Raw genomic sequence first — 22,445 nt, 5'->3', positions numbered from 1 at the left:
GTTGTTGTGCTGAGCGCATGGCGTTCTGTGCGTTTCTGCTACAAATCTTTCAGCGCACGCGCTGTCACAACGAGAACGCAAACAGCGCGCGCCTGGCGTTTGCAAACGAGGAAGCGTCAAACAGAGGGAACGGACGGAATTGTCGAGATTCTCGCTACATCCCAATGCCAATGCAGACACCTTGGGTGGCTCTGAGAAGAGCCGTTGGGTGTTGGCTGCGCGGACGAGCGCTCGGTCGCCTACTTGGAGCTGGTGTACTTGGTGACGGCTTTGGTGCCCTCGGACACGGCGTGTTTGGCCAGCTCACCGGGCAACAGCAGACGCACGGCCGTCTGGATCTCCCGGCTCGTGATGGTCGAGCGCTTGTTGTAGTGAGCCAGACGGGACGACTCCGCGGCGATACGCTCGAAGATGTCGTTCACGAAGCTGTTCATGATAGACATGGCCTTGCTGGAGACTCCAGTGTCCGGGTGCACCTGCTTCAGCACCTTGTAGATATAGATGGAGAAGCTCTCCTTCCTGCGGCGCTTCTTCTTCTTCTTGTCGGTGGCGCGCACGTTCTTCTGCGCCTTGCCGGCCTTCTTCACGGCCTTACCGCTGGGCTGGGGAGGCATCGCGGCAGTGTCAGTAGCCGAACAAACGAGATCGGAATGCGCGCGACCGGTCGCGTGTGAGTGGTTTTAGAAGGGGAAAAGGAAGAGATAAGTACAGCGCTGTTACTGCCTCTCGTGCGAGGGCACCTCCACGGCGCTGTACGGGTGAGGGGAAAAGGACAAAAAGAGTAGAGAAAAAATAGAGTAAAGAGTGATAGATAGCCCAGCGGTAAGGGTACGTCAGGAAGGCGCGGCGGCTACAGCCGCTCGTACAGATCGGCACCGTCCAAAAATTCAAGCAGCGCCACGAAGGCGCGTCCGGTCAACGACGAGTGCGCCACCGGGAACAGGAGCGCCTCGGTGTTGTCGCACGGCAGTCCGAGGCGGCGGTAAGCGCTCGTGAGCGCGTCGCGCTGAGCAGAGTACGCAGGGCACCGTAACAGCACGTGCTCCAAGTCCTCCACATCGGCGCACTTGAGGCAAAGAGGGCTCCCCGTACCTTGGATGCGGTGTGTCCTTGCCGCGGTGCGGTGGCAGCCGATGCGGAGGCGAAGCAGCAGCGCCCGGTCTCGTCGGTGAAGGCCCGAACGTGGCAGCAACTTTGGCGGCTTGCCACTGGCGACGCGGGCGTCCGGGTGTCTCGCTCGTAGCATGCCGGCCACGGTGTGACGGGCGACGTCAAAGGGAGTCACCACGAGCGACCGGGGCACTGGCGCAGTGTGTGCGGCCTTCGCGAGCCGGTCCGCTTCCTCGTTCCCGTGTATGCCGATGTGGGCAGGCACCCACTGCAGAACGAGGTCGCATCCCTGCTCGCAAACGCCACGCATCTTGTGTAGGAGGCGCTGAATCAGCGGGGGTCCCTGGTCGGCTCTGGACAGCATGTGTAGTGCCGCACGGGAGTCCGTCAGGATGGCTGCCGCAGGGATGCGCCGCTGGTAAATGAGCTCGGCCGCCAAGTCGATGGCCGCCAGCTCCGCGTGCGTAGATGAGACCGCGTTCAAAACGCGGCACTGACTGTGCGCGGGGATCTCAGGAGCTACGCACGCGGCAGCAGCAGCACCGTCCCGCAAGACGGAGCCGTCGGTGAAGACGAGCACCCGGCCGGCCAGCTGCTCGCTGATGGCTGCAGCCGTCTCTTGTTGCAAGGCGCAGAGCGCTGTATTGCGCTTGCCTCGAACGCCAGGGATGGTCGTGCGGACGAGCAGACGACGCTCTCGATGCGGGGGCGGAGCAAGCCACGCACACGTGGCGCCACCCCGTACCAGGCTGGCGAACTGGGCGGCGCGGCGACCCATGCCGGAGCTCGGGAGAGAGTGCAGCCGGCCGATCAGCTGCTGGCCGTGCCGCGAGCGATGTAGGCGCTCCACGTGGTTGAGGGCGCGCCCCTCGGCACGGAGAGAGATGGGTGTCTCCCCCGCCTCGGCGAGAGTGGCGCCGCTCTGTGAAGATCGCGGGAGGCACAGGAACTGGCGGATGACGGCTCGGTGATCCGCGTCCATCACCTTCCATTGCGTTGGCTGCAGGTCCGCCAGCGGTAGAGCGTACAAGATCCGCGCTGAGGCCACGGAATTGTAGAGGCGTAGTGCGAGAGACGGCGAGCAGCCCTGGCCACGAGCGAGCAGGGATCGCGCAGCGCCCGCCACCTGCGCGGCACCTTTCCGCAGGGCAGCTACTGCAGCACACCAGTTCAGCCGTCGGTCGATGACAAGGCCAAGGTAGCGAACCCGCTTCTCCCACGGAAGTAGCACTCCATGGAGGGTGAAGCGCGGCGTGCGGTACTGCCCATCGTACTTTGGGTGCACGATGAGCGCCTTGGTCTTGGCTGCCGAGAGGGTGAGGCCGATGCCGCTGATGTAAGCATCGACCCCGTCCAGCGCGCGCTGCACACAAGCACGCACCGCATAGCCGACGCTGGTGGGGCCGATCGCGAACAACGCGATGTCGTCCGCGTACACTGCGACACGAACCTCGTGCGCCGGGAACTGGGGAATGTAGTCGGGGATGCGTGCCAGCGCGAGGTTGAACAGGAATGGGCTAAGCACGCTGCCCTGCGGCACTCCTGTCACAACCGCACGCGGCCGACTGAGCGCTCCTCCAACGCGCACCCGCATCGTCCGGCCGCCAAGGAAAGCTGCGATGTAGCCGCGCATTCGTCCGCACACTCCGAGCGCATCGAGAGCGTCCATGATGGTGGCGTGTGGCAGACGGTCGAAGGCGCTCTCGACGTCGAGGAGAACGAGGTAGCCTGCCTCGCCTCGACGCTTCGCTGTCTCCAGCGTGGCGATCACGTCGGCAAGGCAGTCTGCTGTGGCCCGGAGTCGTCGGAAGCCGCTCTGCTCCGCCGCAAAGGTGTCGAGCGCCGCCGTGATCCACTCGAGCCGCCGCAGCGCCATGGCCTCGAGCACCTTGCCAGCAGCGGAGGTGAGCGAGACGGGCCGGTACGAGGCAGGATTGCTGGCTGCCTTGCCAGCCTTGAGCAGCGGGACGACCACCGCCTCGTTCCACTCGACCGGGATGCTGCCGGTCCGCCAGACGTGGTTGTAGGCGTCGAGCAGCAGCAGGAGCTGGTCACCATCCAGGTTCCTAAGCATCTGATATGTGACGCCATCGGAACCTGGTGCTGAGCGGCGCTTCCTCGATGTGAGCACTGTGCGAAGCTCACCGATAGTAAAGTCAGCCTCGCACAGCGCCCTGATGTCCTCGAGGATCCCGGCCGATGGGAAGTATCGCTCCGGGGCATGCAGCTCGCGCCTTGGGTGCGGTTGCGGCTGCAGCACGTGCGGCGCCGGTGGACGGACGGTGGGCGGCGGGCAGAACGTCTCAGCGAGGAGCTCGGCCAGCTGACCGTTCGTGATGCCGCGCGCCACGGCGATGGAGAGGGCGGGGCAGCGTGGAAGGCGGGGCCGCAGGATCGCCCCCAGGATTCGCCACGGGCTCGATCGCACGCTCGCCCGTTCCAGCGACGAGCAGAGGCTGGACCAGCTGGCGTTGCGGCGCTGCTTCGCGTGGCGACGGCATACCGCGTCCAGCCGGTTGTACACAGTCCAATGTTCGCGCTGGCCCGAGCGCAGCGCTAGCCTCTCGGCTCTGCGACGCGCAGCGCGGAGGTTCAGCTGTTTGATGTCAGGAACGGGCGTCCCGGCCGGCACGACACAGCGAGTCGACGCGGCACGCGCGCACTGCGCGATGTGTTGAAAAAACATGCCGCCCTCCGAGACTGGCACAGTAGCACACAGTTCCCGGAATCGCGGCCAATTCACAACACTGTACGCACGCGTCGGCAGGTGGGCGGCACGGCGGGGCTCGAGGTGGATGGGGTAGTGGTCGGACCCTCGCATGTCGGGGCTGCGGCGCCAGATGTAATGGCAGCGTTCCGACACTAGCGAGAGATCCAACACACTTCCCTCGCAGCCACGACGGGCGAAGGTGATAACGCCTGTGTTGGCTATCAGCAGACCCGCCTGCTGGATGGCGTCAAGTAGGTCCCGGCCACTGCTGTCGGTGTGGCGCGAACCCCACGCAGTGTTGTGCGAGTTGAAGTCACCGCACATCACAAGGTCTCCGCGCACACGCTGTGACAGCCGGACGACCATCTCCTTGTCCCAGCGGCCGCCGCAGCACGCGTAAACACTCGCGACGCACGTGTCGGTTGTTCCGATTCGCACGGTCACCGCCACGCACTCGACGCCCGTGCACGGCAAATCGTCCACACTCACCACGGCTTGAGGGAGCCCAGCGCGTACGTAAAGTGACGCGCGAGATCGCCCAGCCGGATGAGTGGAATCGGTACACGGAATGGCCGTGCATGACGCCTGTTCGCAGCCAGCAGCACTGTGGTAGCTGACGAAGCCCGGCAGATTGAGCTCTCCCGGGCGGACGTGGGTTTCTTGCAAAGCAAGCACGTCGCATCCGTCCGAAAGAGCCCCATCCGCCAGCTCTGGATGTCGGCGGCGCATTGAACGAACATTCCATTGAACAATGCGCGGCCGTTGCCCCACTGGTGTGCTAGCCATGCTGGATCAGGGCGTCATGCATTTCCAGTGCTGCCACACACATGTGGCGCGCTGGGGAGTCGGCAGGTACCGATTCCAAAAGTGCACGCAATGCCGACGCGAGCGTCGTTATGACGAGGTCACGTGCATCGGGTGTTGTCGTGCTGCGGGGCTGGGCAGAGCTGCTCTCGGCGGCTGGCTGCGGCGCTGTGTTGCCGGCCAGCACGTCACGGAATGATCGGCCCGGCTGAACCAACGGCGATGATCGTGGCTCGGGCGCGCGCTGTGCTGTGGTGGTGGCCGGCTGCTGATTCCGCGCGGCAGGGGCATTGCTCCTCGCGAGAACCAGGGCTTGTTTGCGCGTGATGCGCGGAACGGTTCTCGCGAGTATGCTCGCCACCCGCCGCTCGAGCTGCCAGTTGGGGCAGCGTGGCTCTGTCGACTCGTGCGGGCCTCGGCAGTTGATGCATCGGGTCCGCTTTGAGGTACAGGCGGTCGTCGCGTGCGACCCCGCGCACTGGAGACAGCGCGGGTCGCGAGAGCAAGTCGCTGTGGCGTGCCCGAAGAGGCCGCATCGACCGCACTGCAACGGCCGCGGTAGCTGCGGGCGCACGATGCGGCGCTGCCTGAACAGGTGCACCTCCTCCGGCACGTCTCTGCCTGTGAATCGCAGTGTTGCGACATCGCCGCTTCGGGTGACGGCGAGTACGGGCACCCGGCTCTCGATACCCTCAAGGATGGAAGGCCCATCGATCGCCGGGTCCACGTTGAAGAGCGTGCCCGTGCAAGAGTCGGCGATAAGTGCCTTCGCCTTGACGGGCACGTCGCAAATCACCCGAACGGCGAGCAGCGCAGACAGGTCCGTGCCTGGCAGCGCGTCGACGGCCACGACGTTCCGTCGCAAGTTCGGCCGGACTCGATGTGTCCCCGAAACACCGGCCAGGAATGCGGCAATTGCATCGCGTGATGCCGCAAGGAAATGGGCCTTCCTCCCGAGCGGTCTGTAAAGGACGGTTTCCCGTCCTTCACTGGTCGATGCGGTGTCTTGTGCCGCAGGAGGGGCGCTTGAACGTACGCCGGTTTTAGCGACGGTGGTGATGGTCACCGGCCGCACGTTCCGGCGCTTACGCCGGCTGTTTTTTTTCCTACCCGGCTGCTTCGCGCCGGGGAGGAGAGGGTCCGCGGGTGGAGGCGGGGCATCGCCTTGCGTGTGCGCCGTGACGTCGCAGGGTGGCGCATGCGCCGTGGAGACGCTCTCGGGAGCATCGCTCTCCGCCGCGCGCGCGCTCGCCTCGGTCTCGGCGTGGGCGCCTTCCGGTTCCGGGGGCTCGTGCGGCGTACGATTAGGCACGGCTTCCTCAGTTGGTTCAGCAGTAGCGGGGGCGCCGACCCTTTCTTCTTGGGCGCTGGGCGACGGGGAACGGCTGCTCGCCGAGTCCGTGGCCAGTGTCAGCTGGCTGTCCTCGCTGCTGCTCTCGCTGGTTGACGAGTAGGAGCAGGAAGGCGGGCAGCTGCTAGAGCGGCGCGAGCTGGCGGTGTCGTCGTCGCTCTCGCTGCCGGTGTTGTCTCCGCCGTCGTCGTCGTTGTGCGGGGCAGCACGGCCGCGTCGACGACGCTGTGTTGCGACTGGGGCAGTGTCCCTGCAGGTTCCCGAGCGTAGGAACCTCGGGGATGGGGCTGCAGCCTCGACAGGCTGCTCCTCGTTCTCGGCGGTGGCGCAAAACTGCCGTCTCGCTTCCGCAAGAAGCAGTTTGAGCGCCGGCGAGTGCGCTGAGGTGGGGCCGCGTGGCCCCTGCACTGGGTTGTCGGAGACGGACATCCTCAGTGCAGTGGAAAGAAGCCCTGGACGAAGGTACCTCCGACTGCGTGTGCAGCCTTGGGAGCCCTAAAAAGGGCTACGCTCGAAAGCGCGGTCGTAGGTGCAGCACACGGGCGGCATGGAGGTTGGTTGGTGAGTTCGATCGGAGACGTTCGAACAGGTCCGAGGCCGCGACCGGTCGCGTGTGAGTGGTTTTAGAAGGGGAAAAGGAAGAGATAAGTACAGCGCTGTTACTGCCTCTCGTGCGAGGGCACCTCCACGGCGCTGTACGGGTGAGGGGAAAGGGACAAAAAGAGTAGAGAAAAATAGAGTAAAGAGTGATAGATAGCCCAGCGGTAAGGGTACGTCAGGAAGGCGCGGCGGCTACAGCCGCTCGTACAGATCGGCACCGTCCAAAAATTCAAGCAGCGCCACGAAGGCGCGTCCGGTCAACGACGAGTGCGCCACCGGGAACAGGAGCGCCTCGGTGTTGTCGCACGGCAGTCCGAGGCGGCGGTAAGCGCTCGTGAGCGCGTCGCGCTGAGCAGAGTACGCAGGGCACCGTAACAGCACGTGCTCCAAGTCCTCCACATCGGCGCACTTGAGGCAAAGAGGGCTCCCCGTACCTTGGATGCGGTGTGTCCTTGCCGCGGTGCGGTAGCAGCCGATGCGGAGGCGAAGCAGCAGCGCCCGGTCTCGTCGGTGAAGGCCCGTACGTGGCAGCAACTTTGGCGGCTTGCCACTGGCGACGCGGGCGTCCGGGTGTCTCGCTCGTAGCATGATGGCCACGGTGTGGCGGGCGACGTCAAAAGGAGTCACCACGAGCGACCGGGGCACTGGCGCAGTGTGTGCGGCCTTCGCGAGCCGGTCCGCTTCCTCGTTCCCGTGTATGCCGATGTGGGCAGGCACCCACTGCAGAACGAGGTCGCATCCCTGCTCGCAAACGCCACGCATCTTGTGTAGGAGGCGCTGAATCAGCGGGGGTCCCTGGTCGGCTCTGGACAGCATGTGTAGTGCCGCACGGGAGTCCGTCAGGATGGCCGCCGCAGGGATGCGCCGCTGGTAAATGAGCTCGGCCGCCAAGTCGATGGCCGCCAGCTCCGCGTGCGTAGATGAGACCGCGTTCAAAACGCGGCACTGACTGTGCGCGGGGATCTCAGGAGCTACGCACGCGGCAGCAGCAGCACCGTCCCGCAAGACGGAGCCGTCGGTGAAGACGAGCACCCGGCCGGCCAGCTGCTCGCTGATGGCTGCAGCCGTCTCTTGTTGCAAGGCGCAGAGCGCTGTATTGCGCTTGCCTCGAACGCCAGGGATGGTCGTGCGGACGAGCAGACGACGCTCTCGATGCGGGGGCGGAGCAAGCCACGCACACGTGGCGCCACCCCGTACCAGGCTGGCGAACTGGGCGGCGCGGCGACCCATGCCGGAGCTCGGGAGAGAGTGCAGCCGGCCGATCAGCTGCTGGCCGTGCCGCGAGCGATGTAGGCGCTCCACGTGGTTGAGGGCGCGCCCCTCGGCACGGAGAGAGATGGGTGTCTCCCCCGCCTCGGCGAGAGTGGCGCCGCTCTGTGAAGATCGCGGGAGGCACAGGAACTGGCGGATGACGGCTCGGTGATCCGCGTCCATCACCTTCCATTGCGTTGGCTGCAGGTCCGCCAGCGGTAGAGCGTACAAGATCCGCGCTGAGGCCACGGAATTGTAGAGGCGTAGTGCGAGAGACGGCGAGCAGCCCTGGCCACGAGCGAGCAGGGATCGCGCAGCGCCCGCCACCTGCGCGGCACCTTTCCGCAGGGCAGCTACTGCAGCACACCAGTTCAGCCGTCGGTCGATGACAAGGCCAAGGTAGCGAACCCGCTTCTCCCACGGAAGTAGCACTCCATGGAGGGTGAAGCGCGGCGTGCGGTACTGCCCATCGTACTTTGGGTGCACGATGAGCGCCTTGGTCTTGGCTGCCGAGAGGGTGAGGCCGATGCCGCTGATGTAAGCATCGACCCCGTCCAGCGCGCGCTGCACACAAGCACGCACCGCATAGCCGACGCTGGTGGGGCCGATCGCGAACAACGCGATGTCGTCCGCGTACACTGCGACACGAACCTCGTGCGCCGGGAACTGGGGAATGTAGTCGGGGATGCGTGCCAGCGCGAGGTTGAACAGGAATGGGCTAAGCACGCTGCCCTGCGGCACTCCTGTCACAACCGCACGCGGCCGACTGAGCGCTCCCCCAACGCGCACCCGCATCGTCCGGCCGCCAAGGAATGCTGCAATGTAGCCCCGCATTCGTCCGCACACCCCGAGCGCATCGAGAGCGTCCATGATGGTGGCGTGCGGCAGGCGGTCGAAGGCGCTCTCGACGTCGAGGAGAACGAGGTAGCCTGCCTCGCCTCGACGCTTCGCTGTCTCCAGCGTGGCGATCACGTCGGCAAGGCAGTCTGCTGTGGCCCGGAGTCGCCGGAAGCCGCTCTGCTCCGCCGCAAAGGTGTCGAGCGCCGCCGTGATCCACTCGAGCCGCCGCAGCGCCATGGCCTCGAGCACCTTGCCAGCAGCGGAGGTGAGCGAAGCGCCGCGCTTTTATGGCGGGAGGGTGGTGTTGACGGGACCTCGCATTGCCGCGCTCGCCATTGGTCAGGAAGCGAGTCAGGAGAGCGAATGCCGAGTCCGTGCGCCGCGACTGAACGAGGAAGCCGCGCCGCAAAAAAAAGGGCGAGGAGGATGAACGCGCGCCGATTGGCTCACGGGCAGCGCGGCCTCTGTTCGCGAGTGAGTCGCTGGTTGCTGCACTGAGCCCTGCTTAGGCCACGCACTGAGTTCAAGAGAAGTGGCTTCGTAACACAATCGCCGAGTTTACTTTGGTTTTTCTTATGTTGCTTCTTTCCGGCATTTCTCACTGCAACTTAGGCTGATGTTCAACTCGCCAAGAGAAAAACAAACGTGTCAGCAATCTTATTGTGGTATGTTGCACGCACTCACTGCTCGTGTCGCGCCCCAGGAAAAAAAAGTTTATTGTGTTCTCATAATTGTAGTTACTCGTTCCATTCACCGTTAGCTCGGCTACGCTTGCAAGCGCGCCCTGCCTGGTCATTGCCGCAAAGCACGCCGCGCGCACAACTTCAAACTCAGCCACGCCAACATCGTTCACTTGATCACTAGGCGCAAAACAGGGCGCGCTCATGCTCTGTCCGCCTCAGGCGTTTCAAATTTCGCACGCCGCCACCGCTGACTGGTGCCTACACGACCGCCAAATTTCGTCGCGATAGCTTACGTAGCCTCGTAGATAACGCCAGCGAAATCAGCCTCAGACGCGCGCGCGAGCCCAATTCAGCATTCTAGGGGACGGAAGAGAGCGAGGGCACGCCCGGCGGCGCTCCGGCCTCCTCCCTCTCCCATCGCCGCCAGCCCGTACGAAGGCAGCTACGCGCGCAACCGCTATGCAGTATGCGGAGAGCCGCGCGCATCCCTTCTTTTCCCACTTCAAAGTCACTTACTACTACTACTAGTACTACATTTGTAATAACAGTGTAAAATTTCCCTTACGCGCTGCTGCTTCGTGAACGTGCTAACCCATTTCCGCTCGCCAGCCACTGCTACAGCGATGCGGCGCTCACAGCACGCGGCTCTGAATTTCAGTCCGGAGCACTGCTGTATGCGTGCGGGCGGCCGCCGAGTGGGTATTCTAGCACACGCAGCGACCGACGACATTAGTTCTAGCAGCCATACAGGCGCACCTCAGGACCCGCAATAGCGCGTCGACCGAAAAGAAGAAATAATATGTAAAGAAACAAAAGGGGGGACGAGGGCTGCCTGCTTTTATATTATTATTTTTTTTTCTTTTAAACTTGGGCCACATCAGAATTAAGTAAATGTGCAGCAACGACCGCCTCATCAGCCTAGGTGTGCGAAACACGCGCCGTGGTAAATAGTGCAGGCGAACGTGGCCGCTCGCGCGGAGTCGGCTCACGCGCCCTATGCTTGCTTTGTTTGTGTTGTTGTGCTGAGCGCATGGCGTTCTGTGCGTTTCTGCTACAAAACTTTTAGCACGCGCGCTGTCGCAATGAGAACGCGTTGGCCGACAGCGCTCGCCGGGTGTTTGCAAGAGCCGTAAGAGCGTAAGAGCCGGCGCGCACACCGCGCTGGTTCCGCTGCCAGGGCGGCGGCCGCGGAGCGTGAGTCAAGCTCGGACGAAGGTGGCTCCCAGGGCTCGGAGACTGGCGCTCCGGAACTTAAGCGCAGTGCTGTTGAAACGTCCGACTCTGATACCGAGGTCCCATCGGACACGGAGGGTTCTCCTCCTTGTCCCAACTGCGGATGGGGACGTTGCGATTGCTCGTTGCTCTCGGACAGAACATATGAGTCTACTGATGAGGGGTCTCCAAGTTCGGAGACCCTCTCATAAGTAGTCTTTGCTTATTTGTCGTTAGCGGCTAGTATTACCTAATACTAGCCTGCTCTCTATTTATTTTCCGAGCTCTTTTCGTCTTCCTTTGTTTCTACTAGCTTCTAGCTAATCTCTTTCTCCTTTAAAATGGCTCCTTCTCTCACTATAGCTACATTTAACTGTCGGGGTTTGTCGCGCGCTTCTAAGCAATTAGAGGTTGTAAATTTGGCTAAATCCAGAAGGGTAGATATTCTCGTATTGCAGGAAACTTACGTTCATAGGCTAGGCCAGATCAGCCACTTCGACCGGATTTTTCGCACTCGGTCTTACTGGAGTTATGGCGCGACGGGCAGCCGGGGTGCGGCCATCGTTTTGATGCCGCATTTCGACGGCCTCGTTATTCGCCATGCCAGGGATTCCGAGGGCCGCGTCTTGTCGGTGGATCTTGATTGTGGCATTCGAATCGTTAATGTGTATGCTCCAAACCAGGCTAGAGAACAGATAGAGTTTTTCGGTACATTAGAACCCTATTTGGTCGGCCCCTCTCGACTAGTTCTAGTAGGCGACTTCAACTGTGTGTTAGAACTGGTTGACCGCCTCTCGCGTAGAGGGACTCCAATAACGAAAGATAAGCGTGGTAATACTGTACTGCGAGACCTCGTCGATGGGCTGGGACTGGTCGATGCTTGGCGCGTACTTCGCCCTGGACAGTCAGGAATGACATGGACAGGGAGGGGTGGGCAGAGCCGCATCGACCGTTTTTACATCTCGTCGTCACTGGCTCCCAGTATGCATTCTTCGTGGTTGATTCCTTCTGCTCTTAGCGACCACAGCTTCCTATTTCTGCGGTTTGCCGATTCTAGCTTAGTACCAAGAGCAAAGAGACCGTGGCGTTTAAATCCACGTCTCCTAAAAGATAGGCAGGCAACCGCAGAGGTATCATCCATACTATTTCGATCGCTTCATAACACAGCGAATCTAAGTGGTACGGAATGGGATGACGTGAAAGTCAGGGTGCGTGAGTGCTTCAGGTCTTGGGGCAAGCGTCGGGCGCGCGAGGAGCGTGAGGAGATAAAAATCGTCTCCGACGCGATCCTCCTGCTCTCGAGGCCACTGTCCGGCGGGCCTGGAGTTGCTCCGGCGCTGGCCTCACTCCGAAAGGAACTTCGCATTCTCCTGCAGCGACGCTGGGATGGCTTGAGGGCCACAACCCGGGCAGAGCTGTGGGAAATGGAAGCGTGGTGCAGCAGAAATGTCCTACGTAAACATCTTTCAAGGAAGAGCACAACTCTCTCTTCCCTAATAGATCCACGCGATAATAGCATAGTCGACTCACAAGACGGAGTGCTTGCACTGGCGAGGCAGTTTTACATGTCTTTGTATGCCGAACCAGTTGCCTCTCCAGCTGTTTTTCCGTTTGCTTTACCAGCTGAGCCGCCACAAGTGTGCGACTCAGCCATAGATGAGGACGAGCTATTTTCTGCCTTGAAGTCTATGAAGCGTAATCGCAGTCCAGGTTCCGATGGCCTTACAGTCGAGTTTTATGTTAAATTTTGGACAATGTTAGGGAAGCCGTTCACATCACTGGTGAACCGGCTACTCAGTGAAGGGACTTTGTCAGCGTCTCAACGAGAAGGGCTAATCACTCTCCTTTGTAAGGACGAGTCGAGGAGCACTGATCTGCGAGCATGGCGTCCAATCACGCTTCTGAACTGCGATTATAAGCTCATAGCAAAGTGTCTGTGTACGCGACTCACACCAGCGCTCAGCACTGTTTTGGGTCCGTACCAGGCATGCAGTGTCCAGGGGCGCTCTACTCAGCTTCACGGTATAGCATTGAGGGACCTTCTCCTGTGGGCAAACACCAGGAAACTTCCAGGTATTCTTTGCTCCTTTGATCAGGAGAAGGCTTTCGACATTATTAGCCATAGGTACCTTTTCCGTGTTTTGGAAGAGGCTGGTTTTAGTGTGGGTTTTCGGCAGATGGTCCAAGCTTTGTATTCTCGACCGACTTCTGCTGTTGTCATACGGGACCGCGTCTCGGAGGCGTTCATTGTGGGGCGTGGTGTACGGCAGGGGGACCCCCTCTCACCTGCCCTCTACGTGCTCGCTTTTGAACCGCTTCTGCAGAGGTTGTCTTGTGACCGCAGAATTGGCAGGTTCCTACTCCCACCAGGTTCCCCTCCGGTTGCACTATTTGCCTATGCGGATGACTTGTCCATTGTCGTCCCGGACGAAGCCTCAGTTTGCGGCGTCTTGGAGGTCATGGACAGTTACTGCAGGGCGAGTGGTGCAAGGTTGAATAGGTCGAAAAGTGCAGCCATGTACTTGAACTCCACGCCGTCCAGTCCGCAGCCCGTTCATGGTCTCCCCGTGAAAACGCGGCTGCGCATTCTAGGCTTCCAATTCGAACCAGATGGTCTGTCTCCTGAAAACTGGCAACAGGCTAAGGAGAAGCTTGAAACCAGAATTCAGCAGTTCAGCGCGTTGTCATGCCCATTGACTGCTCGAGCGACAATCCTGCGCTCACTTTTGTTTTCATTCCTGACGTATGTGGCGTGTGTGTCTCCTGTTCCAACCCGAACCAAGCTCATCTTGGAGAGGGTTCTCTTTCGCTTCCTTTGGAAGGGTACAACTGGTTGTGTAGCTAGGCGGGTGCTCAAGCTGCCCAGGGATAAGGGAGGACTCGGAATTCCCGACCTGGGCATCGTGGCTACCGCACTACACGTCAGATGGACCCAGGTCGCTCTTAACTCGGATATGCTCCTGACTCGAAGCTTTACCTCGTTTTTCCTTAGCACCCGACTCCGCTTGTTTTCGCAGAGCACATTTTCCCACTGTGCTCCTCGTTCAGGAACCCCATCCACCATTTATGCGGCGGCTGCCAACTCTTTGGTCAGCCTCCGCACGGTTCGCCCCGACATCGACGTAGTTTCAACTCCACTCCAAGAGTTAGTAGACATCCTCACCCCAGGCCTCCCCCCGCATTGCCATATGTATGACCTGTCCATTCACGGGCCAAACTGGAAGCTCATCACGGCCAGTTTCCTCGACGCTAGGCGTGCCACTTTCATGTATCGCCTGGCGCGAGGGTGCCTGCCATTGGGCTACAGGCCCTTCACGCCGTCCCGGTTCGTGGAGTGTGCCCGTTCTGTGGCGCTCGTGAGGACACGGTTCATGCGTTTGCGCAGTGTTTGCTTCCTGCAGCTATTCTCCGTAGGATTGCTAGTCTTTTTAATCTCCCAGGCATTCCTTATCAGACAGTCCGATTTTTGCACCCTTTGCCTAATCAGGCGGTCAAGCAGTTCGTGCTTCTCCTCGCTGAGTGCTCCTACCTAGTTTGGTTGGCACGCCGCGATGCAGTTTTCGGGGGGAGGGCGCCGGGCCTTCACGAAGTGCTTGCGAAAGCACGGAAGGAGGTCTGGTTCCATCTCACCCGGGAGCGGCACCGCTTGGGCGAGAAGAAGTTTCTCGAAGTGTGGGCCCGTCCTGCGGTAATTTTTGATGAGTCAGGCGGAAAGCTTTCCATTAAGTTATGATGCATGCTCCTAAGGTCGCTCGACTCGGCCGTGTGCGCCAGTCGATCTACGGGGTTTTGTTTGGTTCAGTGGAACCCAGAGCTAGAACCGGTGGCAGCGCACCCTTGGTTGGTCGCGCTGCTCCGCGGACGGCTTTGGTGCTCTGCATGGTTGTATGCCTTGGCCTCTTTTGCGCCGAGGCAGTCCGAAGGTCAGTCAGGCTCGAGTCCTGTACGACCAGCACGGCTGTTTGTGTGTTGCGTGCGGTAACGTTGTGTTGCTGCACCACAACAGCCCCCTTGTCCGGGAAGGACCGTTGGCCCGAACCAAGTCCCCCCACCCAGTCAACCCGGGTTGTGGGGGAGTACCGGGGTCGACGTATCGGATGATGATGGGTTGATGAGATATGTATGCTCATGGACGCGGTGCCTTCAAAGGTGCCAAGTCCTCCTCCCATCTGACAACGGTACACCGCGACTGTGCAAGTCAGTCGTTGTTTCTTCTCTGACTCGTGTGTCTACGCATCAACAGCACCAGCATGTCCGGACGCGGCAAAGGCGGCAAGGCGAAGGGCAAGAGCAAGACGCGTTCCAGCCGCGCGGGTCTCCAGTTCCCCGTGGGCCGTATCCACCGTCTACTGCGCAAGGGAAACTACGCCGAGCGCGTCGGAGCGGGCGCTCCCGTCTACCTCGCGGCCGTCCTCGAGTACCTGGCTGCCGAAGTGCTCGAGCTCGCTGGCAACGCGGCTCGTGACAACAAGAAGACCAGGATCATCCCCCGCCACCTGCAGCTCGCCATCCGCAACGACGAGGAGCTGAACAAGCTGCTCTCCGGCGTGACGATCGCGCAGGGCGGCGTCTTGCCCAACATCCAAGCTGTGCTTCTCCCAAAGAAGACCGAGAAGAAGGCGTAAGCGAGCTCCCAGCCGCCGGACTACAGTCGCGCTCGTCGCACAACCCAACGGTCCTTGTCAGGACCACCGAAATGCGTGTGACGGCAGGGTTTTGCTTGGCAATCCCGTTCTCTGCGCCCGTTTCCCTCTGTTTGAATTATCGCAACCGCGCCCACTCTTGAACTGACGCTGCTGCTGCTAGCTAGCTGGCATGTCAGCAGTGCACGAATGTAGATAGAAAGCGAGCTTCAGGGTGTCCGGGGGCGCACAGGCACGAGCCTCACTGCAATTACAACAAATGGGCCATATCCGCAACCAGCATGCACTTACTTATGAGCCAGGCAGCAGGTATGCATGAGGAACGTGAACAAACGCACGCATGGCATTCCAATACACGAAAGCTTGCACGCAACATCGGCCGCATTACTTTCGTTTTCGGGCGCGGCTTCTTCGCATGAATGCGCGAACCGTTTCGCAACGAGCACGCATTTTGTTTATTTTTTTTTCTTTTCCTCTCTCTTCTTGTTCGAGCGCGCGCAATACTTACCATAGGCATACCAAACGAGGCAACACCTCGCACCGGCAGCCCACCACAGACACACACAAAAATATTAATAATAAAAAACAACAACAACAAAACAGACAGACCGAGAGGGTACGGTTGGAGTACGTGGTCTCGCGTGCTCCCGTGGCCGAAGCAAACATGTAGGTGGTCCTGAGAAGGACCGTTTTGTGTTGCTTGCCTGACCGACCGAGGCTGCGGCGCAGACAGCGGCCGAACTTAGGCGCGCTCGCCACGGATGCGCCGGGCCAGCTGGATGTCCTTCGGCATGATGGTAACGCGCTTGGCGTGGATGGCGCACAGGTTGGTGTCCTCGAAGAGACCGACCAGGTAGGCCTCGCTGGCCTCCTGAAGGGCCATCACAGCCGAACTCTGGAATCGGAGGTCGGTCTTGAAATCCTGAGCGATTTCCCTCACCAAGCGCTGGAACGGCAGCTTGCGGATGAGAAGTTCGGTCGACTTCTGGTAGCGGCGAATTTCACGAAGGGCCACGGTCCCAGGCCTGTAGCGATGCGGTTTCTTAACCCCTCCTGTGGCAGGTGCACTCTTGCGAGCAGCCTTGGTAGCAAGCTGCTTACGTGGAGCCTTCCCACCGGTGCTCTTACGGGCGGTTTGCTTGGTCCTGGCCATGGCGAACGGAGCGAGCGTCCGAAGTCGTCGACTGCCGGAGTGAAAATGACCCCTGCGCCGCGCGCGTCGTGCTTCGCCGCACTACTCTTCTCCTCTCCAACTCACCCGCCGATTGGCCAGCGCCAGCGCAGCCGTCTCGGACGGTGCGCACGCCGCCGCCGTTCGCCAGGATGCTGGAGGAGGCACGTTTTCGCGCGGGCGCCTTGTTCGCGGCTAAGGAAAGCACATTCGCAGGCGGTTTAATTGAGTTTAAACACGACAGCATGCCGCGCTGTTCTCTTCCGTTTCAGCCAACACCACAATCACGCTTATACCGCCGCGCGTCGCGAATTGCCAGTGCCGAGTGTGAGACCACACCACTAATCTCGACAGTGGTTAGCGCTCCACGCCCAACGCCATCGGAGCTGTTATCGCGATCTCCGCGCGACGGAGATGGGTGGCAGGTTTAGGGTACATTACTGCTTGTCCACTGCCTTGCTTTGATCATGCTGATGCTCGTTTCACGAACTACAAGTGCGCGCCGCGGTGCCTTCTCGCGGGGCAACAACATCGTGTTTTGGCCGCACTCGGAGGCAAACCATCTCGCATGTGCAGACATGCCAGTACCGCACTTTCCCGTCCACGCATGGAAGAACGCATGCGCCTCGCAAGATTAACGACAAACTCACGTACGGACTACCAGCACCACTTCAGAGTTGCAGAGAAAACGATGTACTTCCGCTCTAAGAGCGAATTTGGAATACAATATTGACAGGTGTTGAACGCGCGTTAGGAGACATGGACAACTAATTGGGGCCTCAAAACTATGGACAGGCAAGCGGTACTTCCGTATGTATGAAGGGTCCTTAAACAATATGTCAAGGTAGCATCAACCAACGCTTCGCAGGCGCGATCCCAAGCGCGGCTTCCCCGTGCCACGCATTCGGCACACAGTCTTCGCACTTGCAAGGGACACCATGTTTTGACAAACACTCGTCAAACGCAACACTTTGCTCTATACAGTGCGTACATATCGCCAGCTAGCTTTTTCGATTGCATTCCCGCACGCAACTTCGCCACAGGATCGACGGCATTGTTGTCATCCTATAGCGAAGCTCCAGCTCGGCGGCCGCCGGGAGAAACGTATTTCCTCGCCAACTAATGCACCGAACTTGGTGCGCCCAATTGCGTGTAAAGGAAAATGTTCAAATGCCGCGCCTGCAACAGTGCACTTTTCAACTAATGCCGAGCTCTGCCTCTTTCTTAATATTCTTTTTCTTTCTCAGTGACTGTGGAAAACTGTGAAATGGAAGAGAGAAAAAAACCGTTCCACTGTGCACTTTAAAGCTCCGTCACACAGCAATGGAACAGGATTTGGAAATTCTGTTAATTGCACAAGGCGATATGTATAAAGGGAACACAATTTACACGCCTCGATAAGATATACCAGTCATTTGTGAGTATGGCTTTTACAATACCTTCGTAGACGTCACAGGCGTTTTCGGTGGGATAAAAATTTTTAGACAAAACTTCCGTGAGTAGTTGTGTGCAGTTCACACGATCGCGGTACCGCTCGGTATAGTTGAGATATGAAACTTTGTACCTCTTAACCTGCCAGTACTCGAGCATTATGGAAGGAAGAAAAAAGGAACATCACCGCACCACCACACATGCAACAAGAAGCTTGTTTACATGGCTGCAGTAGTTCTCTCATGGCAACCCGTTCTTTTCTCTTGGGTGTGTTCCGATGCCTCACTTAGAGTTCACCTCCGAGCTACACGCACGACCGGTATGACCTCGTTGCGCACTGTGTACACCTTGCTTCGTGCTCGGCCATTCCCTTTGCATGCACATGCGAGTGACTTCACAGTAGTAATCCGCACATAGACAAGAGAAAAGACATAACCAATGGTGCCGAGTTTCTTCAAAGCAAGAGGCCCGCACACTTTCTCTGACTGTGCCTTCCCCATTTGTTCACTTGTTTGGCCATCACCTCACGTTGCTATACGTCACGGCCATAGGCGCATTTCCCGGCGGCTTCGTGGGACAAATGTAAAATAATAGGCGCGAGCTTGGCTTTCATTAAGCGCAACACGAATGCGAAATCCGTGCAATGACGACGGCCGGCGTGTGTCAGTTTCCCTTACCTTCGCGTGCCAATGTATGTGCCACGAGTGAGGGAGCCAGTTCGAATTCGGAATCTTTCTGTACAGCAGCTTGCACATTCACGATATTCCAGATACGCAGCGGGAAGAGGTAGTCTTGTGCACTTTGGCGCGTCCATGCCATTACGCAACCGCCTTACAGCGCGTAATACGCCGGACATAAGCTGCCACAAGGACAAATGTTCACATGTAGGACAGGGGGCTCCCTCTGGCGGCGAAGAGTTCGACAAATACGTGATGCACCGCTCAAATCGCCCATCCATCGGGCGGCCGCTCGTCCCTCTCTCTCTTTTTCCCCAGCTCGCGCGGCGTGTGGCATGCACAGATACGTCGCTCGAAAAAGTTTTTGTTTTCTTTAAATACAGCGCATGTCCAGCGCCCGCTTCCTGACCGATCTAAGTATATGGCACGAACAAGGGTCGCCCAGCATCCCCTACACGCACGCATGACGAAAGAGCCAGTCGTATAGAAATAACGAGAGAAAGTGAGTCTGCACTGTGCAAGCATATTTCTGTCTCAGTAAGCACACTTCGCCGCTCTGCTCCTCTATTTTGTTTTCCTCTTGTTTTGGTCAACTAAGGAGTGCATTGGCTTGCAAGAGCCACGTAGGCCTCGAACCAACTGCTTATCACCTATAGCGCGCTAATGAGAAATACCACTGTGACCCTGTACACAAGTATCACAAACAACAGCATCAATGAAAACAGCACGCGCCTCGGTGTCCACCGCGCGCACCCTCGTCCATTTGAATACAACGCAGCGAGCTCGGTTCTAGCGACAGTTACCTAGCTAATCTCACCTTAGCATTCATTTGCGTCGCTCAAAAGAGTTACACAATTGTGAATCGCACGGTGGTAGCTTGCGGCCGCCCATCGGACATGCAACAACCGCAGGCTAGACGAGGGACACGACGGGCACTCAGCTCGTAGGGCAAGAGGACTGGCTCGTTATTCTTTCTCCGACGCACACACGCAAACCAACGAAGCCATGCGAATTCAGCTAAGACACAGTAGGCTCAATCATTTAACGCTTGCACTGGAAAGAACAAATAACCGCTGCCTGTAGAAAACTCGCTTTCAGCTGTTACACACTGGCCCGTGCCCCGGCAATATTTTCCTCGTGCTCTGCTTTGTTGCGTACCCACATGAGCTATCCTTGTCAAATATGGGGCTGAACATGTAAAACTTACTTAACTTAAATGCGCCCGCTGACCGTCACGCTCGGCGTATGTATGTAACCGAGCTCTGCCGCGCGGCTCATACTTCTTCTCCAAGGGAGTAGAGGAAGCGAGCCACTTCAAAGCGACAAAATGCGCATCGACGAGCTTATGATTACCTCTTGCTTTTAATCATCATTCCACTCTGGTTGCCTCAAGCAGGGTCCAACCAAAGGCGACAACTGAGCTGCACGAACGACCGCCACGTCGCAACTCAGACAGACTGAGGGCGAGTGAAATGGGAGCAACACACAGCACACAGTGGCGAGCGCAAATGCAATCGAGCAAAGCTCGCCTTGCGAGGGCGAAAAGCAATGCTACCACGCCTTGCGAATACATGCGGTTGCGCTCGCTCACCTGACCCAAGTTCACCGCGCGTCTCGTACGGCCGAATGCGAGATAATGGCATGCAAAAGAGGGCTAACGGAGCAGGAGATCGCAAATCCTGCGCGTCACTGCCGAAGCACCAAGTGGGTAGCCCTGAAGAGGGCTGTTGGGTTCTTCAGAGGAGCTGATGCGCTGTTTGCAGACGACTTCGCGCACGCTGTGCTGCTTAGCCTCCGAAACCGTAGAGGGTGCGGCCCTGACGCTTGAGGGCATACACCACGTCCATGGCTTTATGTGGCCCCGTGAGCGAAAAAGAAAGGAAAAATAAAGGAGGGGCAAACCCTCACCACCGTGAAGGTATAACGGGTATAAAGCCGAATATAAAATAAATGAAGAGGGGCCGCCAAGGCAGCCCAAATCAGTTTTAGAGAAAAAGCCAATTGATAAAAGAAAAAAGGCGGAGGCAAGCGTACGAAGGGGCCAAACGGTGGAAGGAACAAAGACTCGCATAGAAAAGAGGGGAGCAGTGAAATAAAACTGCCTCCATGGGCCTGCAAGCTGCGCAAGCTCCCAAACCACCCCGTCCGCAGGGCAACCCAACATCGCCCACACAGTGACGCGCAGGTGGTTTATTATACAGAAGAGGCAAAGTATTGGTGCGTCTTCGTGCGTCTTCGTGGTCTTCGGGGCAGCATGATCTTGCCACGCCGAGGCGGCTGGAATGTGCCGAAGGGAGGGCATCTCGAAGAAGACGCCAGCTGTCGGCTGGCTGGACAGCTGCACAATCGTTAGAAGAGTTTACAAAACAGGAAGGAAAAGGAGAAATGAAAAGGTGAGAAATGGGAATGTAGCATGCGGTTAGGACCATCCTACACGGGGAAGCCCCGCCATAGTTGGCTTATACAGTGAGGATGGCCACGAACAGTCATGCGAAAGGAATATGAAAGAGTGAGCCGAGAGGTAACAGAAGAAGGGAATTAGTGGGCATCGGGAAGTAAAGGAGGCACAGGAACAGAGGGAGAAGGAACGGAGAGGGTTACTAGCCGGATGAGTTGCAGGAGGAGGGCGCGGGATCGTGCGGTTTTGATGAGCGCAGGGTACAGGGTGGGAGAGATGGAATCTACATTGAGTAGTCGGCGCAACCGCGAAGCAACAACTGCAGTGCGCGGGCAGGAGGTGAAGTAATGAAGTTCATCGACGTTCGAGGCACCACACGCACACCGATCGGAGGCAATGAGATGGAAACGATGAAGGTAGTAAGGAAAGTGGCCGTGGCCGGTGAAGAAATGTGTTAACAGACGAGGCGGAGGGAACCAAGAGGGGATGGCAAAGACGCTCCCGACCCATCTATGAAGGCTGGTACCCTGTCCCTCGCGCTGCCAGTACGAGTGCCAAAGCCGTAATGAGGCGGCGAATAATGTCTTTTTCACCGACCGAACTGTGGTGAGGCAGGAGCGAAGTAGACCTCCGTGCAGCGCCGAGGACGCGGCCTCGTCTGCCAGTTCGTTACCTACCACGCCCCGGTGGCCAGGGACGTGAAATAGGCGCACGGCGCGGCCCACGAGCTGTAGCTGGCGCAGCACCTGCTGGAATTTCCATATGCGGTCATCCGCATGGTGGAGGCTGGAAAGCGCGCGCAAAAGAGAGAGGCAGTCGGTATAGAGGTGGGTTACACGAGCCCCGCGCACGTTGACGATGAACTGGAGGGCCTCGTCAAAAGCAACGACCTCAGAGCTGTAGGCGCTAGTGGCGTTTTGGACGTTGTACTTGAGCACCGCGAGAAGGCGGCCGCGCGGGTCGAAAACCACGTACGCCGCTCCTGCCGCGACTGTGGTGAAGGCGCCGTCTGTGTAGACATGGTATACTGGCAAGGAGGAGAGTAAGGCTGCCTGGGAGGAGGTCAGCCGAGTGAATGAAAACCGACAGGCGGTGCGTGGGTGATGCGCCCATTTGTCGAAAGGACGCGCTATGGAGGTCGGGTGGAATGTGACCTGGTCATAGTGCGTAATTTGGCGGAGAGTGAGGGTAGAGAACTCAGCTGCCAACCTGTCCAACTCCACATTCAAAGGGGGACAGTTGGCCAGGATATGCAGTGCCGTGGTACGCGTGGTATGGTAGGCACCGGTAAGGGCCACAAGGAGAGAACGCTGGACCGACAATACCCTTGTGGTCAAGAAGGAGGATGGGAAAGCCGGCCACCACACCAGAGACGCGTAAGCAATGGCAGGAAGCAGAACCTGTCTATATAGACGCCGTATAAGCACGGGACGCAGCGAAAAATGCATGCGTAAAAATTTAAGAGATCGAGCAACCAATACCTCGGCTTTGGTTTTTAGAAACTCAACATGGGCGTGGAAATTAAGTTTATCATCAAAGACCACGCCGAGAATTTTAATGTGGT

At 58.9% G+C, this 22,445-nt stretch overlaps 1 protein-coding gene across 1 annotated transcript; it reads right to left on the bottom strand.

Moving 5' to 3' along the window:
• Positions 1-4,598: 4,598 nt before the first annotated feature.
• On the bottom strand, positions 4,599-6,404 carry LOC139047911 (DNA translocase FtsK 1-like). Its single transcript, XM_070522085.1, has one exon. The coding sequence runs from the start codon at positions 6,402-6,404 to the stop codon at positions 4,599-4,601; it is 1,806 nt and encodes a 601-aa protein (XP_070378186.1).
• Positions 6,405-22,445: the final 16,041 nt, after the last annotated feature.

Source organism: Dermacentor albipictus, chromosome 7, assembly GCF_038994185.2.
Source record: "Dermacentor albipictus isolate Rhodes 1998 colony chromosome 7, USDA_Dalb.pri_finalv2, whole genome shotgun sequence".
NCBI classification, from domain to species: Eukaryota; Metazoa; Arthropoda; class Arachnida; order Ixodida; family Ixodidae; genus Dermacentor; species Dermacentor albipictus.
The sequence above is the reverse complement of the archived record's forward strand: the minus strand, read 5'-3'. Positions and strand labels throughout refer to the sequence as shown.

Coding starts and splice junctions, on each gene's coding strand:
- LOC139047911 (XM_070522085.1), bottom strand. CDS start 6,404: ATGTCCGTCTCCGACAACCCAGTGCAGGGGCCACGCGGCCCCACCTCA.